At 56.9% G+C, this 13,728-nt stretch overlaps 5 protein-coding genes across 5 annotated transcripts; 2 read left to right on the forward strand and 3 right to left on the reverse strand.

Moving 5' to 3' along the window:
* The first annotated feature begins 26 nt into the window (after positions 1-26).
* MYCTH_78568 (glycoside hydrolase family 16 protein) lies at positions 27-2,514 on the forward strand. Its single transcript, XM_003662019.1, has 6 exons — positions 27-391; positions 465-518; positions 602-648; positions 766-965; positions 1,148-1,668; positions 1,765-2,514. The coding sequence occupies exons 1-6, from the start codon at positions 151-153 to the stop codon at positions 1,860-1,862; spliced, it is 1,161 nt and encodes a 386-aa protein (XP_003662067.1). The 5' UTR covers positions 27-150; the 3' UTR covers positions 1,863-2,514.
* Positions 2,155-3,343, reverse strand: MYCTH_2302174 (uncharacterized protein). The gene is made up of 3 exons (XM_003662020.1): positions 3,071-3,343; positions 2,814-2,909; positions 2,155-2,696 (listed from the first exon to the last, which is right to left on the reverse strand). The coding sequence occupies exons 1-3, from the start codon at positions 3,236-3,238 to the stop codon at positions 2,310-2,312; spliced, it is 651 nt and encodes a 216-aa protein (XP_003662068.1). The 5' UTR covers positions 3,239-3,343; the 3' UTR covers positions 2,155-2,309.
* Positions 3,344-4,050: 707 nt separating this feature from the next.
* MYCTH_2302176 (uncharacterized protein) lies at positions 4,051-8,816 on the reverse strand. The gene is made up of 10 exons (XM_003662021.1): positions 8,474-8,816; positions 8,100-8,256; positions 7,896-8,043; positions 7,378-7,840; positions 6,374-7,316; positions 5,665-6,314; positions 5,446-5,603; positions 4,962-5,388; positions 4,458-4,905; positions 4,051-4,393 (listed from the first exon to the last, which is right to left on the reverse strand). Exons 1-10 carry the CDS (start codon positions 8,474-8,476, stop codon positions 4,281-4,283), a joined length of 3,510 nt encoding a protein of 1,169 aa, XP_003662069.1. The 5' UTR covers positions 8,477-8,816; the 3' UTR covers positions 4,051-4,280.
* An 818-nt stretch (positions 8,817-9,634) lies between these two features.
* On the forward strand, positions 9,635-11,838 carry MYCTH_2302183 (uncharacterized protein). Its single transcript, XM_003662022.1, has 4 exons — positions 9,635-10,060; positions 10,142-10,261; positions 10,326-10,608; positions 10,682-11,838. Exons 1-4 carry the CDS (start codon positions 10,002-10,004, stop codon positions 11,543-11,545), a joined length of 1,326 nt encoding a protein of 441 aa, XP_003662070.1. The 5' UTR covers positions 9,635-10,001; the 3' UTR covers positions 11,546-11,838.
* On the reverse strand, positions 11,789-13,675 carry MYCTH_2302186 (uncharacterized protein). Its single transcript, XM_003662023.1, has 4 exons — positions 13,375-13,675; positions 13,150-13,312; positions 12,769-13,079; positions 11,789-12,709 (listed from the first exon to the last, which is right to left on the reverse strand). The coding sequence occupies exons 1-4, from the start codon at positions 13,477-13,479 to the stop codon at positions 12,131-12,133; spliced, it is 1,158 nt and encodes a 385-aa protein (XP_003662071.1). The 5' UTR covers positions 13,480-13,675; the 3' UTR covers positions 11,789-12,130.
* Positions 13,676-13,728: the final 53 nt, after the last annotated feature.

Here is a 13,728-nt window from a genome sequence, read left to right on the forward strand (position 1 = left end):
ATCCCGGCCAAGGGTCCCATCATTTTGGCCTCTTCTGTTCCGAACCCGTCGCAGTGTCAGGAGCTCCAAGTCGGGCTCCCCGCAGCCAATCTCACCATCATCCTGCTCGGGGGGGTCGAACCGCCCTTCTGAGCTCCCGAGCGGCCCGAGATGAGGCCGACCAGTCCGGTCATCTCGGCATACGAGATGGCGGGTTACTCATCGTCCCCGTCGCGGTGGAAGCCGGCCAGCTGGACGAGAAGGATATGGCTGATCGTCGGCACAGTCGTCGTGCTGATCGTGGTCGTGGTCGTTGGCGCCGTCGTGGGCGTGAAGGCGACGAGGAACAATGGCGGCGGAAACTCGAGCTATCCCGACTACTTCAAGCTGAACTACACCCTGATTGATACCTGTGAGTCTCGCGTGCATGTATTTCATATACACTTTGATGTCGTTGTCGAGATTGCTCAGGGGTTCGTTCACAGATTCGGGGACTACCTTCTTTGACAAGTTCAACTACTTCCACACTTGGGACCCTGGTACGGTTCACAACTCACTTGCACTCACTTGCAGTTCGAGTAGTAGTACTCGAGAGAGCTCTAACAACTCTTCTCTTCCACAGCCGGGGGATTTGTCCACTACGTCGATCCGGACTATGCCGGCACATATGTAATCGCTGCCCCCTTTTCATCCCCCTTTTCATCTTACTCTCTCTCTCGTCTTCCCTCCCTTAACCCCTACCCCTACCCCTACCCATACCCCTACCCGGGACTAAACCTCGGGCAGAACCTCACCTGGGCAACGTCTTCCACCGCCCTGATCCGCGTCGACACCACTGTCGGACCGGGTTCCGAGCCGGACGCCTCCACCGGCCGCTTCTCGGTCCGTCTCGAGTCCAAGACGCAGTACGGCCCGGGACTGTTCCTCTTCGACGTCAAGCACACCCCGTACGGGTGTGCTACATGGCCAGCCCTCTGGCTCACCGAGTACGCTCTCTCTCTCTCCTCCTCTTCCCCCTCCCCTCCCCAACCCCTACTACCATTTTCATATTCCCAAATATCATGGGGAGAGCCGAAAGAAAGAAATCAAGAAAGCAATTCAGAAAAACAACAGAAGGAAAAAAAGAAAAAAAAAAACAACCCTGACACTTCTACCCTCAAAAATCCAGCCCCAACAACTGGCCCGACAACGGCGAGATCGACGTGATGGAGGCCGTCAACCAAGCCGCGGCGGGCACCCTCGTCGCCCTGCACACCACCGCCGGCTGCACCATGGCCGACGTCCGGCGCGACATGGCCGGCGCCGCCGAGCAGGCGGACTGCCACAACGCCACCAACTCCAACGCCGGCTGCGCCGTCCGGGGCGCCCCCGCCACCTACGGCCCCGAGTTCAACGAGGCCGGCGGCGGCATCGTCGCGCTCGAGTGGCGCGCCGAGGGCATCCGCGTCTGGGTGTTCCCGAGAGGCGGAAGCGGAAGCGGAAGCGGCGGCGGTGACGAGAGAGGGCTGGCGGCGCTGCCGGCCGCCGAGGCCAAAGAGACCCCGGACCCGAGCGCCTGGGGCCCGCCGCTGGCCGACTTCCCGGCGACCAGCTGCGATGTGGGCAGCCACTTCCGGAACCAGAGCATCATTATCAATATCGACCTGTGTGGCTATCTGACCGAGGCGGTATGGGAGGAGTCTGGGTGTAGTGAGTGACCGAGCCCCTTGTTCTTCCCCCCCCCCCCCCCCTCACTTTTTCTTGCCTTCTTGTTGTTATTGACCAACATGCGCTGACGCTGGATAGGTCGTCTGAAGTGCATCGATTTCGTCGCCAACAACCCTTCGGCGTTCACCAACGCGTATTGGGAGTTTGGCGCCTTTCAAGTCTATAAGGCGCAATGAGAGAGAGATGGAATAGGAGGCTTCATGTCTTACTCTATGCTTCATGACCGGAAATCTGTAGATGCCCCTGAACCGAGCAAAATAATTGACTCCATGTCGAATTTCCGTCTTGCCCATCTCGTCAATAATCCTCGGCATGCATGGCCCCTGTCCCCTTTCGAAACCTTCTATCGTGCCTCGAGAGATTAAGCGGAGTTGTTTCGCGCCGAACCAATGTCTGCCAGACCGTCTCTATGTAACCCGCTGAACAGCCCGCGCTCCAAGGTCTAACCAAAGCAAACGACTTGCCCCCAAAAACGCCAACGCCATCAAACAAGACAAAAGTGCCGTCCCTCCTAGCAACCAAGATAGCCGGAGAACAACAGGAAAGGCCGCCAAACATATAGTAGTAGTAGTAGTACAGCACCTTCTATCTTCACACCTTCCCCGGATGAAAAAAAAACGGCTTCAGTCCTCGTCCTTGGGCATCCTCATCCACGCATCGATGGCCGCGCTGAACGCCGCGAAACCGGCGCACCCGACCGCCGCCGCCTGCGGGCCGCCGTTCCGCGCCAAGATGGCGCCCGTCAGACACCCGGCCGCGACGCCGTTGCCCATGTCGTTCTTCGCCCGGAGCCCCTCGATGCCGCACTCGATGCCGCTGAAGAGCGCGCCGACGGCGCCAAAGTTCTTGGCCGTGCTCCACGACCGCGCCCCCATGTCCTTGAACCCGTGCGCCAGCTGTTTCCGCAGGGGCAGCGACGAGATCGTGGTCGCCGCCGACGACCCGGGGACCCCGGGGACCCCTGGCGCCCCCGGCGCTCCCGGCGTGTGGAAGGGGGTATCGTAAGCCATCTGTTGCTCGCAGGACGAACAGAAAGTTAGTAAAACACGAGAGTCACTCACTCTCCCACGAGACAGACAAAGGAGGGAAAAGGGTAACGGGAAAGATGGGGAAGGGGGGAAACCGACCGAAGCCATGAACATGCCAAACAACCCGCCCAGCGCAAACCCCGCAACGCCGCTCATGGCCGTCTTCGCGTAGCACGACTCCATGGCATTCGTGAGCTGTTGCCAAGAGTTTCGAAAAAAAAAAAAAAAAACACATCTCGTTAGCAAACCGGGCTCAAGACCAACAAAACGAAAATAACAACCCCAGCCGTTCACACCTCAGGGAGAGCGCCTAGAGAGCGCGAGAGAGAGAGAGAAAGGGTGAGCACCGTACGTACCCATTTGACGTTGGGGTCGTTCGGATCGAACCCCGCCGACGCGGGCGCCCCGGTCCTCCCGCCGACAGACGGGATTCCGGGGACACCGGCGGCACCACCACCAGCAGAGCCACCCAGTCCGCCGAGGCCACCACCGAGGCCGCCGCCGCTGCTGCCGGGGAAGTTCATGGTTCGTCCCGAGACTGTCCGATGTCCCTTGTGTCCTCCTCTCTTCCCTCGCTTGCGAACCCGAGAATCGGCAGAAGGAATCCCGTCGTGGCCGCGCTCGGATGGTTTCTATCTCGTTAAGGTAAAAGGACCGGCGAAAAAGAAAAAAAGGTGTACCGTTGTTGCTTGTCGGCTCTGCAGAGAGCCGAGTGCTGCGTCTGCAGGGATCGGATGATGGCGATAGATTTGGATGCGGGCGAGGTTATCGGAGACCCGCGCGACCGCGCGCCCCAAGCGAAAAAGTTCCTTATCGGCCGCAGACGGCGTTGTTTTTGCCAATTGCCACCGCCTGCTGTGGTCCACTCAGTCAGGGTACCTAGGTAGGTACGTTACCCAGGTGGTAATGTAATATGTGTAATCCGTAATCCGTACGGCATACTTTCGTAAGTGATAATTTTGAAAGAGAGCGAGCTACGGAGTATCGGTAGTTTGTATTGACAAGCGCCCCTGTCCAGCATGGATGGATAAAAACGTCTATAACGACTGCTTGCTGGTACATGCATTTAATTCGGCATGACACCCAATAGTGACGGGCACGAACCATGTCCTCTAGTAGCTCGCCAAACTATGCAGGACCTTCTCCCATGTCCATCACAGGCTGTGCTCATCCATCACCAAGGACCCCATTCTCCCCATACCACACTGAGCGTCTACATTCCTCCTGTATCCCTTCAGTTCCAACCTATACCGTACGTCGAAGTTATCCAGGCATAACGTAACCCGGAAGAGCAGTAAAGCCCTCCTTGACTCTCTTTCTCTCCTATCCCCTTGAAACCGGAAAAAGAACCAGAGACAAGAGGAACTAACCAGCACATGTAATATCTGAATCCCAATGCTACCAACTTTGTTTTTTTTTCTTTTTTTGTTTTTTTTTTTTGGGGGGGGGGAGGGGGTGTCAATGATCAACCCGCTTGCCGGGCGCCACGGACATAAGGATACACATGCGGGGAGTTGCAACACTGCCAAAACGAATGCATACCCCGTATATATAAAGCCGATCCGTCTAGCCCTTGAGAAACAGGTCCCCGGCGCCGTTCCGCACCGCCCGTGTCCGGTCGGGATGGTCCAAGCCAAGGGAGTCATCCGGGTTCGCGGCCACCTCCCAGAGGCAGTCGTCTGCGGCGATTTGAGTTAGTGTCGCGTTGCAACAACAGCCCGGGAATCGGAAAAGGTTGCTCACCATCGTTCAAGTACTGCGGCCTTGAGAATTGCGCCCTGCGGACCACAGCGAATTTGATCTTCTCGAAGCTCTTGCCTTTGAGTCCCGTCCGCTTTTCGAGCCGCTTCTTGGTCTCCGAAAACACCTCGCCCTCCTTGAGAAGGAAGCGGAACGGGATGCCGTGCGCCTTGCTGGGTTCGCCATGGAACTGGAACACCGAGATGAAGTCCCTTGGGTCCTCGGCCTCGACTTCCTCGGGCGGTATCCGCTCCGCTATCACCGTCGTGTAGTCGTTGATACTGATGACGGGATAGGTCCGCTCCAGCTCTCGGAAGAACTTGTGGTTGCTGACCTCGTAGACCCGAATCGGCCCCCCCTCTTCCTCGCTAGGGATCTTCGCCTTTGCAGTCAAACAGCCGATAAGGTCTTTCACTTGACCGTTCTTGGGCACCAAGACGTCGAATTGCTCCTGAAGCCAATTTTAGCAGGATTCCTCAGGCCGAGCCGTCAATGCCGCCAACTTACCTCCTTCGTGATTCCCTCGCTGAGGAGGGTGATTCTGATGCTTTTCTTGGTGTCTAGCTCGGCGAGGCTCATCTCCAGCACCTCGAAGAACAAGGCGTCGTTGCGCTGATTCATGTTTAATTGCCCGTAGCCGGCCGGGACGAGAATGTTCTGGAGTGTTTGGTTCTGGCCTCTCTTAACCGCCGCCCTAGGGTTCCCGGAGCTGGCATTCACCGTGTAAAATCGAAGATGCGTGGGTTCAACTCCCAACTTCTCGCCAACCTTCTCTGACAGCTTGTCGTAGCTTATCTTGGAGTTCAGAACCATTTCAAAATCCTTATAAGTCTCGGCATCGCATTTCTGAGGATGGGCGCGGAACCAGACGACCCGCCTATGGAGGAGGAAGTCGTAGTACTCTCGGGCATCCTCAGAACGGTCCAACGATTTTCTACCCAAGACGTCAGCTGCCGCATGCTCAAGTCAGAACATGTATTGCGCGACTTACACCTCCTCGGATGATTGCTTGTCGTTCTTGTCGCCCAGACTCAGCTTTGGCTTCCGCTCATGAATCCGCTGGAAGCAGATGATGTCTCCGTCCTGGAGCTCTGCCGCCTTGAGAGACTGCTTCCCTCTGAGGCCCTCAATCATATTAGGTTTGATCTCCTGGGATAATTTTAGCGATTTCTCTGCGAGCGTGAAAGTGGGCGGTTTCGTCAATCTTTACCTCCCAGAGTTGGATCTTCTCGTCACTTGACAGCTTGTCCCAGCCCATCTTCTTCATGATGACTGGGATCAGCTCCTCAACCTTCTTCTCCTTGCTCATGTAAACATGGCCAACACCCCTCAACTCCTGGGCGTCCGCGTCGAATCGTTTGAGGAAGAGCAGGATGAGGTCGTTCTTCACGACAGCCCCGTTCGCCAGCCCAGGGGCATATGTCGGCCACACAGCCGTGCCGTCGGCATTGAATTCCTCAGCAACTTCGACCCACACGCGAAGTGCTTGATCCCTATGCGCCGCTGCTCGGTTGTACGTCTCCTCGACAGTCGGTCGGAGATCCATGACGGGCTGATCCGGCCGAACGGTTTTATTCTGACGGTTGACCATGATCCAAAGCCTAACATGTTTCGGATCCTGGCCGATATCCGCCGCGATCTGGTTGACCAGCTCCTGCATCGGCGCGGTGCGAAGCAGGCGGTAAAACCTTGGCGCTGCCGGATCTGTATCTGGCGTCGCATCAAAATTGGTGAGGTCAGTACTGCCATGTTGCTGGAACGTGGCTTCTGTGATGGCCTTCACCCAGAGATACAAGTGCTGCTCTTCCCTCTCCTTGCGCCGCGCCTCCCGGAGAGCGTACTCCTCCGCGAACCTCCTCCCTGTCCAAGAGTGTCAGCGTGCAAGAGGCCTGTGGACTCGTGAAATCTTTTACACTTACGAAGATGCTCCGGAGTGTCCTCTTCGGTGACCGGACAGAGGACCTTGTCGAGCCTGGACTTGCGAATGTACACCAGCATGTATGCGCTGTTGGGCCTCATGATGGGGCCTTTCTTGTTGCCAAGGGGGCGCATTTGGCCGTTGGGCAACTTGAACGGGCCGCCGAAGTTTTCTTCGAGCACTTCCCGTTTCGTCGCCTTGGTGACTTTATCATCGTCGTACTTGTACCACCAGCCTTCCTTGTTCGGCTTTATAAAGGCGTAGTAATGGCCGGCGTTGAGGTCGCCGCTGTGCACCAAGACGCCGTGCAGCTGGTACTCCCAAGGCTCCGATTTGTCCGCGTCTTTGTCCAGGTAGAGCGAGGCGTCAAACTCCTCGGGGAATTCGTAGCGGTCGTTGATCTTCATCATGGCGTCGCGCTGTATATCGTACTGGAAGCGCTTGAGCTGCAGATGCAAGACGTCAGGGAATGACTGGAAGATGACGCCCTTGTTCGCATCCTGCAGCTTGTATTGGTCGCCGGCGAAGTACTGGTTCTCCCCATCAAGCTTCTCCACCTGAATGTAGTCCTGGAAGCTCTCCAGAAGGTTCTCGTTCCCGCTCACGTTGAGCTGGACGTCCCAAAAATCTTCGATTCGGCTAGACTCGTAGGGCACGTTGATGCAAGAGATGTACGTCTTGATCTTGCCGCTAAACAATTGTGGAAGCGCCTTCTCGAATTCGGTACCCTTCATCTTCTCTTCCATGCGCTCCATGAGCTTCCTGGAGAGCTCTTGCACGTCTTGCTGCTCAAAGATGTGGCGCGTTTCCCAGCCAAAGGACTTGGTGAGCTCGTTGGTTCCCACAGCCGTGTTGGAGGTTTGCAGTTGGTAGAAGAGTCTCTGCAGCGTGTACGCGCTGTTTTGCATGCTTTCGTCCTCCTGCGTGGGGATCCGGTAGATAGCCTACGAGAACGTTAGCCGGGTTGGGAGGTCTTTGGAGGGGGCTGCGGTGAAGCACACGCACCTTGCGGAAGGCATTTGTGAAGTATAATGACTGCAGGAGAGAGTTCAGGTAGCAGGTGGCACCCTGGTTCTTGAGGCCAACATAACCAGTCTCCTTTTTCGAGTCGTAGTTGTTGAAGTTGTGCCACAAGACGCCAGTCTCGTCCTCAACGACCCGGACGTATGCGCTGATGTTGGCACACTCGTTCTCGATAAGCGGCCGGTCCGCATTCTCCCAGACGGGATTGAACATCTTGCGGGTCTCGAGAAACCTCGTGAAACCCCAATCGCTCTCCTCCTTTGTGAAGCGATGGTGGGCGGAATGTTGGAAGAAGATATGCGGGTGGTTCTTGTTCCACAACACGAGCGCAAACTGCACGCAGCAGCTCCAGTCCTCCGGGACGTTGTTCGCTTCGAAGCCGTGCTCGAGATAGATGGAGCATTGGTCAAGGACGTTGTTACCGAACGGGAAGAGGAGGATTCGCCTACATTGTCGTTAGACCTCCGTTGGAAACCCATTGGCAAATCGATGCAGCGTACCATGGGTAACCGCCGGCGTAAAATATCGGACCATGCTCCTTCTTGAGTAATGACCGCCATCCCTCGACCGTCCATGTGTGAACCTGATCGTCCAGGACTCTGGGTTCTTCTGGCAGCGGCGGCAGCACATGCTGTTTCATCGCCTCATCTGGGGCGGGTCAGCGAGAGAAAGGGTCGGGTAGCAGAGACGGGGCCCTGACGTACAGTCGCTTGCGAGGAGGGGTGCGTCTGTATCCATGCTGTCGGGGTTGATGATGGCGACGTCCTCGGGCTCGGTGCCATTCGTGTGGACGACATGCTCCTCCGGCGCGTCGACCATCATGACATTGGGTGACGCGGCACCGGGGGTCTGGTTGTCGTCCTGGAGGCTCAGGTTAGCGAGGTCGCCGGTTGGCGGGGCAGCGCCGTCCATGTTGGCGATTGGGGGAGATGTCGGCGAGGGGAATCTCTGGCGCCAATGGTAAATGGAGACCAGGCGCAGCGCAGAAACTGGCCGAAGAGCAAGCGGGGAAGAGAAGCAGGCTGTGGAAAACGTGGCAGGTCGAATCTCTGAGGTGTCCGCTGACGGGAAGACTCACCATCTTGAAGGGGTCACGGTGTTAAGAAGGAAGGCAGGAAGCCGGCGATGGCGGGTCACGTCAGGAGCTCCTCCCTTCTGCACGCGGAGCCGGGAGCCAGTGCCACTGTTGGGCGACCCGCGAGAGGCTTATGAGGGGCAAATAATGGAGTGAAGAATATGCTGGTGAATGAAAATGGATGCCGCGGCCCTGCAAAACGGCAAACTGCTGCAGCAGCAACAAGGGGTAAAAACGAACCTGTACTATACAGGCAGGAACTCCAGCAAGCAACTTTCAGGGTGGTAAAGATGGAGGGTGTGGATGGGAACTCAACTACGGAGTACAGGGACTGCTTGGGTTCCTGGTGCTGTCGCTGGCAAGAAGGCGCAGCACACGGCTTTTAGCCTTCGGCAAACTGCGCATGACACGTGGGGTACCTCGAGGCTTGGTATGTCAGCAGGTACATTGAAGCTCGCATAAATCGGACTCCATTCGCAAGGAAGCATCGTACTGGTCTAACGTAGAATCTCCCAAGAAACATCTGCCGCAACATCCGCCCCTCCAATGACGTGGGGTGCCGAGTGAGGTTGTCACCCTTGGAGTTAGCAACTGAAGACGAAGCAACAAGGCTCAAAACCTTTATTCAGCAACCATGTTTTACAGAATTAACGTGAATGCGGAATGTCTTAAACCAGCATAACATATGATTGAAGTTTGGCATTTACTCGGCGAGTTTTCATGAGACGGACGTGCTCTATCAGTTGCTCCGTGGCGTGCTTTGAAACAAGAGCAGGGGTGGACAGGACGGGCAGGGCATTCAGTGAGGAAATGCTATACACAATGGACATTACAGATTGAAGAATCATGCTTCATTAGGTTCGGACAGGCAGATCAAGAATGACTTTGAAAGGTGGACTTGAAGGTATCCTCGAAACAAGTTCTGGGATCCCCAAGAGGCTTCACCTGTGGCACAGTGTGCTGGGAGGCTTATGGCTAATGTCCGCACTGTGACACCCCGGCCCACATGTGAGTAACATGGTGGGAACCTTCCTGTGATGTGGGGTAAACTAGCAAGAGGCTGCAAACATCAGGGCCCGATACGGAGGTACCGAGGTACGTTCCTGATAACCTGGCAAGCCCCGTCGGGTGCGATATCGCAGCATTACTCCGTACGCCATGCAACTTCCAGAGTCTTTTAGGACGATAGCTCCTCCGGTGCTCTCCTCCAGTGCTCTTTGCGGCAGCTTGTAGCAGCCTGTACCAGACTTGAAGCTGCCATCTGAGTCACAGCCTTGCTATGTGACCGCCTTTATCTCTTTCCGTGCATAGTCTTGGCCGACGTGATTTCCATCGTCGCGCATCCGCGTCATTCAACATCAACGCCACTTGAACTAGTCCAAGTGCTGCTGTCCTCACGCCGCATGGCAGGGACGGTATGCCGCGCTTCTCGGTGCACCATGCCACGGCAACCGCCCGGCTAATGAGGATTGCTGGGCCGCCGGGCATCGCAGCGCGAGCGCAGTTCTGCGATCGAGTTACAACAACACCAATGGCGCGGTATTCTCATGCTCCGAGCCCCAAATGGCGCCCGGTGTCTGTCCTAGATGAGTACGTGTTGCTGCACACATTGCCTGCTTATCATGGCCGCCTCTAGTTCTACTCATACGACGTGCTAACATCCCGTCCCAGATGGGTTGCACGGGAAGCCCGTCCTATTAGTCTACGGCAGCTCATGGTGTTCGGCCGCTCCTTGACCGAGTCCAGGCTACTCAGCTCAGCCAACTATGTCCGGACTGAGCTGCCCACAAGGCAAGTTTGAACTCGAAGACCTGCACTAGAGTTCTTCTGTTTCTGACCAGGAATCGCCTCTCAGAATCGCCCACAGGATTCGCGACATGCAACAGCTGCCCTACGTCGTCGTCACAAACCCGCATATGAATGAAGTCTATGACTTGTACTATACAGCTTTCGACACATTCCGGAAAGTGAGGGAGATTAAAACACTTGATGACAACGACCGCTTCTGCAAAACGATACGGTCCATGCTGAGGGCCCATTTGACGGTTATTCCCAAGCTGGCAATGGGCATCCTCGAGTGCAACGGGCTCATGGACGCAGCGGAGTTGGACAAGTTCATGAACACCATCCTCCGATCCGTTAGTCACCCAGAACCAGCATCCTCTACATCCATAATCCATAACGAAAAACCCGCTAACTGCCCAACCCTAGCGTATCTCCCGCCGCGTCATCGCTGAGCAGCACCTCGCCCTAACCGAAACCTTCCACGCGCCGTGGTTCTTCCCAGGCGCCAAGCTCTCCGAGACCGAATTCATTGGCGAAGTGTTCCTCAAGTGCATCGCCAAGGACGTGGTCTCGCGCTGCGGCAAAGCCGTCCGCGAGATCCTGCAGCGGGCGTACGGGCCGGACGTGCAGCTGCCCGAGATCCACATCGACGGCCACCTCGACGCCAACTTCCCGTACATCCTCAGCCACCTCGAGTACATCATCGGCGAGCTTCTGCGGAACTCGGTCCAGGCCGTCGCCGAGCGGCACCAGCGCCGCAAGGACAAGGACCACCCCGACCCGTCCAGGCCCCCGCCGCCGATCGAGGTGACCATCTGCGAGAGCCAGCAGCACGTCATCATCCGCATCTCGGACCAGGGCGGCGGCATCCCGCGCGAGGTCATGCCCTACCTGTGGTCGTTCAGCAAGGGGCCCGCGACCGGCAAGATCCTGGCTAACCTCGGCAAGGTGCCCAAGATGGCGGCGACGATGCAGGAGCTGCAGCTGGAGCAGCACGGTCAGGCCCATGATGACCACGAGGACAAGGACAATGAGAACCGCAGTACTTCGATCGAGGGCGGCGAGATTAGCAGAGACATCAACAGCTCCCTGGCGTCGCTGTCCAGTCGGCCGCCGAATTTGCGCCTGGGCATGGGATTGCCGCTGAGCAGGGTATACGCCGAGTACTGGGCGGGGAGCCTTGCTCTGCATAGCCTAGAGGGCTACGGGGTTGATGCGTTTTTGCAGATATCCAAGCTCGGTAACAAGAACGAGCAACTGACGACGCGAGCGACTATGGACGCTGTCTAGGAGAAGCGAAGAGAGAGCGGTATTGGTGGCCTTTGGGTCGGTTTATCATGCCTTGCTGAGCGGGCATTCCTGTACGTTTTGTCTCTGTTGTTTTGGGAATAATTAGGTGGTTCGGATCAATGACCCGAAGGTTCAGCGCCGGGAGTTCCAGTTGTTTCAAGACAGGCAGCCTTTCTCATTATCTGGTATCATGAAAGGGGCGGCTAAATTACATCAATCCTAAGGTCCAAATAAAGTGAGGACTTCCAGAAAGTAATTGGCGAGAAGGCTGAGTCCGTCAAGGATGGCGACTCGGAGTCCCTGGCACTAGTCCCGAGTTCCTCTGTCCTTCGATCAAGGATCTACGCACCTTTCCCCGTGTACTATTGAATAACTAACTTGGGGAGTATAGAGCAAGAAAAAAAAAAGCACAAGAAAGAGGTAGGAAAGAAAAGTTGGGCCAGGCCGCGATGAGCCGATGTCCAACAGGCTGTCCGGTTCACGAGCCTATCACGACCCGGCTGAGCAGAGCTGAGAAGGCCGTGAACCGCATGTCGACACGATTCAGGAGGCGGCAGGCCAGTACCTGGGAGCCGCGGTCGTTCCCTAGCGACGTCCGTGGCTGCGGACGGCGTTGCCCTGCAGCTGTTCCAGCTCGGCCTCGAGCTGCTTGATCTGGGCATGCGTCTGCTCGAGGTCCTTGTTGAGGCGGTCGCGCTCGGCAATGAGCTTCTGCTCCCATTGCCGGAAGCGCTGCTCCTCGATCTTGACCTGCTCGGTGAAGCGCTTGCGCAGCGCGTCCTCCTCCTCCTTGAACTTGGGGTTGTCGAGCTTTCTCGGACGCGCCTCCCCGAACTTGCGCGTCTCCATCTGCTGGGCGCGGTACGCCTCGTAGTGGAGCTCCTCGGTCGTGTGGATGAGGTCCAGCATGTGGGTGCGGATCAGGATCGAACGCAGCTTCTTGAAGTCGCAGTGGTCCTCGTTCTCAACCTCGGCCACGCCCCACGAGTACTGGCGGCCCTTGACAATGCGCCCGTCGTTCGTCTTGACGTCCTTCTCGGAGCCAATGACGGCGAAGGGCATCGCAGCCATCAAGCTGCGCGCGTGCTGGGCGGCCGCCTCGTCGTCCTCCTCAACCGGCGGCTGGTAGATCTTGATATTCTGGGCCTCAATGACCGCGCGAATCTGTAGACAATCAATCAGCATTGGTGGTCGTAGCACCAGCGCAGAGGCTTCATGCTCACTCTCTGCTTGAACTTGGCCAGGTCTGCCGGGCTGAGGGTGTCAGCCTTGGCAATGACTGGGATAAGGTTGACGCGCGTGCACAGCCTCTTCATGACCTCGATATCAAGCGGCTTAAGGGTGTGGCCGGTGGGACGGATAAAGTACAGGCAAGCGTGCACGCGGAGGTCGATCTTGTCCTGGCGGCGCGGCTGCTGCTCCTGGAGCATGTACGACTCATGCTGGTCGTCGAGGAACTCGATGATGGGCATCCACGAGTCCCGGTTGTTGACATAGTCGCCAAAGCCCGGGGTATCGATGACAGTCAGGCGGACTGGCTGCCGGTTAGCGTCTCGTGCTCATGGACCTACAAAGTGGTATGTGTGGGCCCTGGTGGTGCATACCCTTGAAGAACTTCTCCTCCAACTCAGCCTTGGTAATCTCGATCTCGACCGTCTTGTCGATCTGCTTCTGGTGCCGGCGCTTATGGTCGGCGTAGTTCTTGATGGTGGTGGAGAAGAGCGTGTTAATGAAGGTCGTCTTGCCCAGCCCGGACTCGCCAGCAACCTAGCAGCGGGTTAGAAGAAAAAGTGGCAACCCAAGAGAAAAAAACAATTTTTTCTCCTGACCATGATGGTGAATGCGGCACCCCTCTTCGCGACAATCTTGTGCCGCTGGTTGGGCAGATTGGCAATGCCAATCGGCGACGCGCTCTCGGCAGCGGCTGGAGCCATCTCGAGCTAAGTATTCACGAAAGGAGATAAAACGGTGGAGTGTATCAAAGAGCTCTACTGCCACAACAGCGGGCAAGCCGGATTGGGTTCTGGCGTTGCGGAAGCGGGCGAGGCGGTGGTGGGTTGGAGTTCACCGGTACGAGGAGAATGGGGTCGAAGCTCGGGTTGGGTGTTCGTGCTTCAGGGGAATTTGGCCGTCAAATTTCCAGACCAGCGAAGCTGTCGTGCACGGATCAGCTAACTTTACGA

Source organism: Thermothelomyces thermophilus, chromosome 2, assembly GCF_000226095.1.
Source record: "Thermothelomyces thermophilus ATCC 42464 chromosome 2, complete sequence".
Classification (NCBI taxonomy): Eukaryota; Fungi; Ascomycota; class Sordariomycetes; order Sordariales; family Chaetomiaceae; genus Thermothelomyces; species Thermothelomyces thermophilus.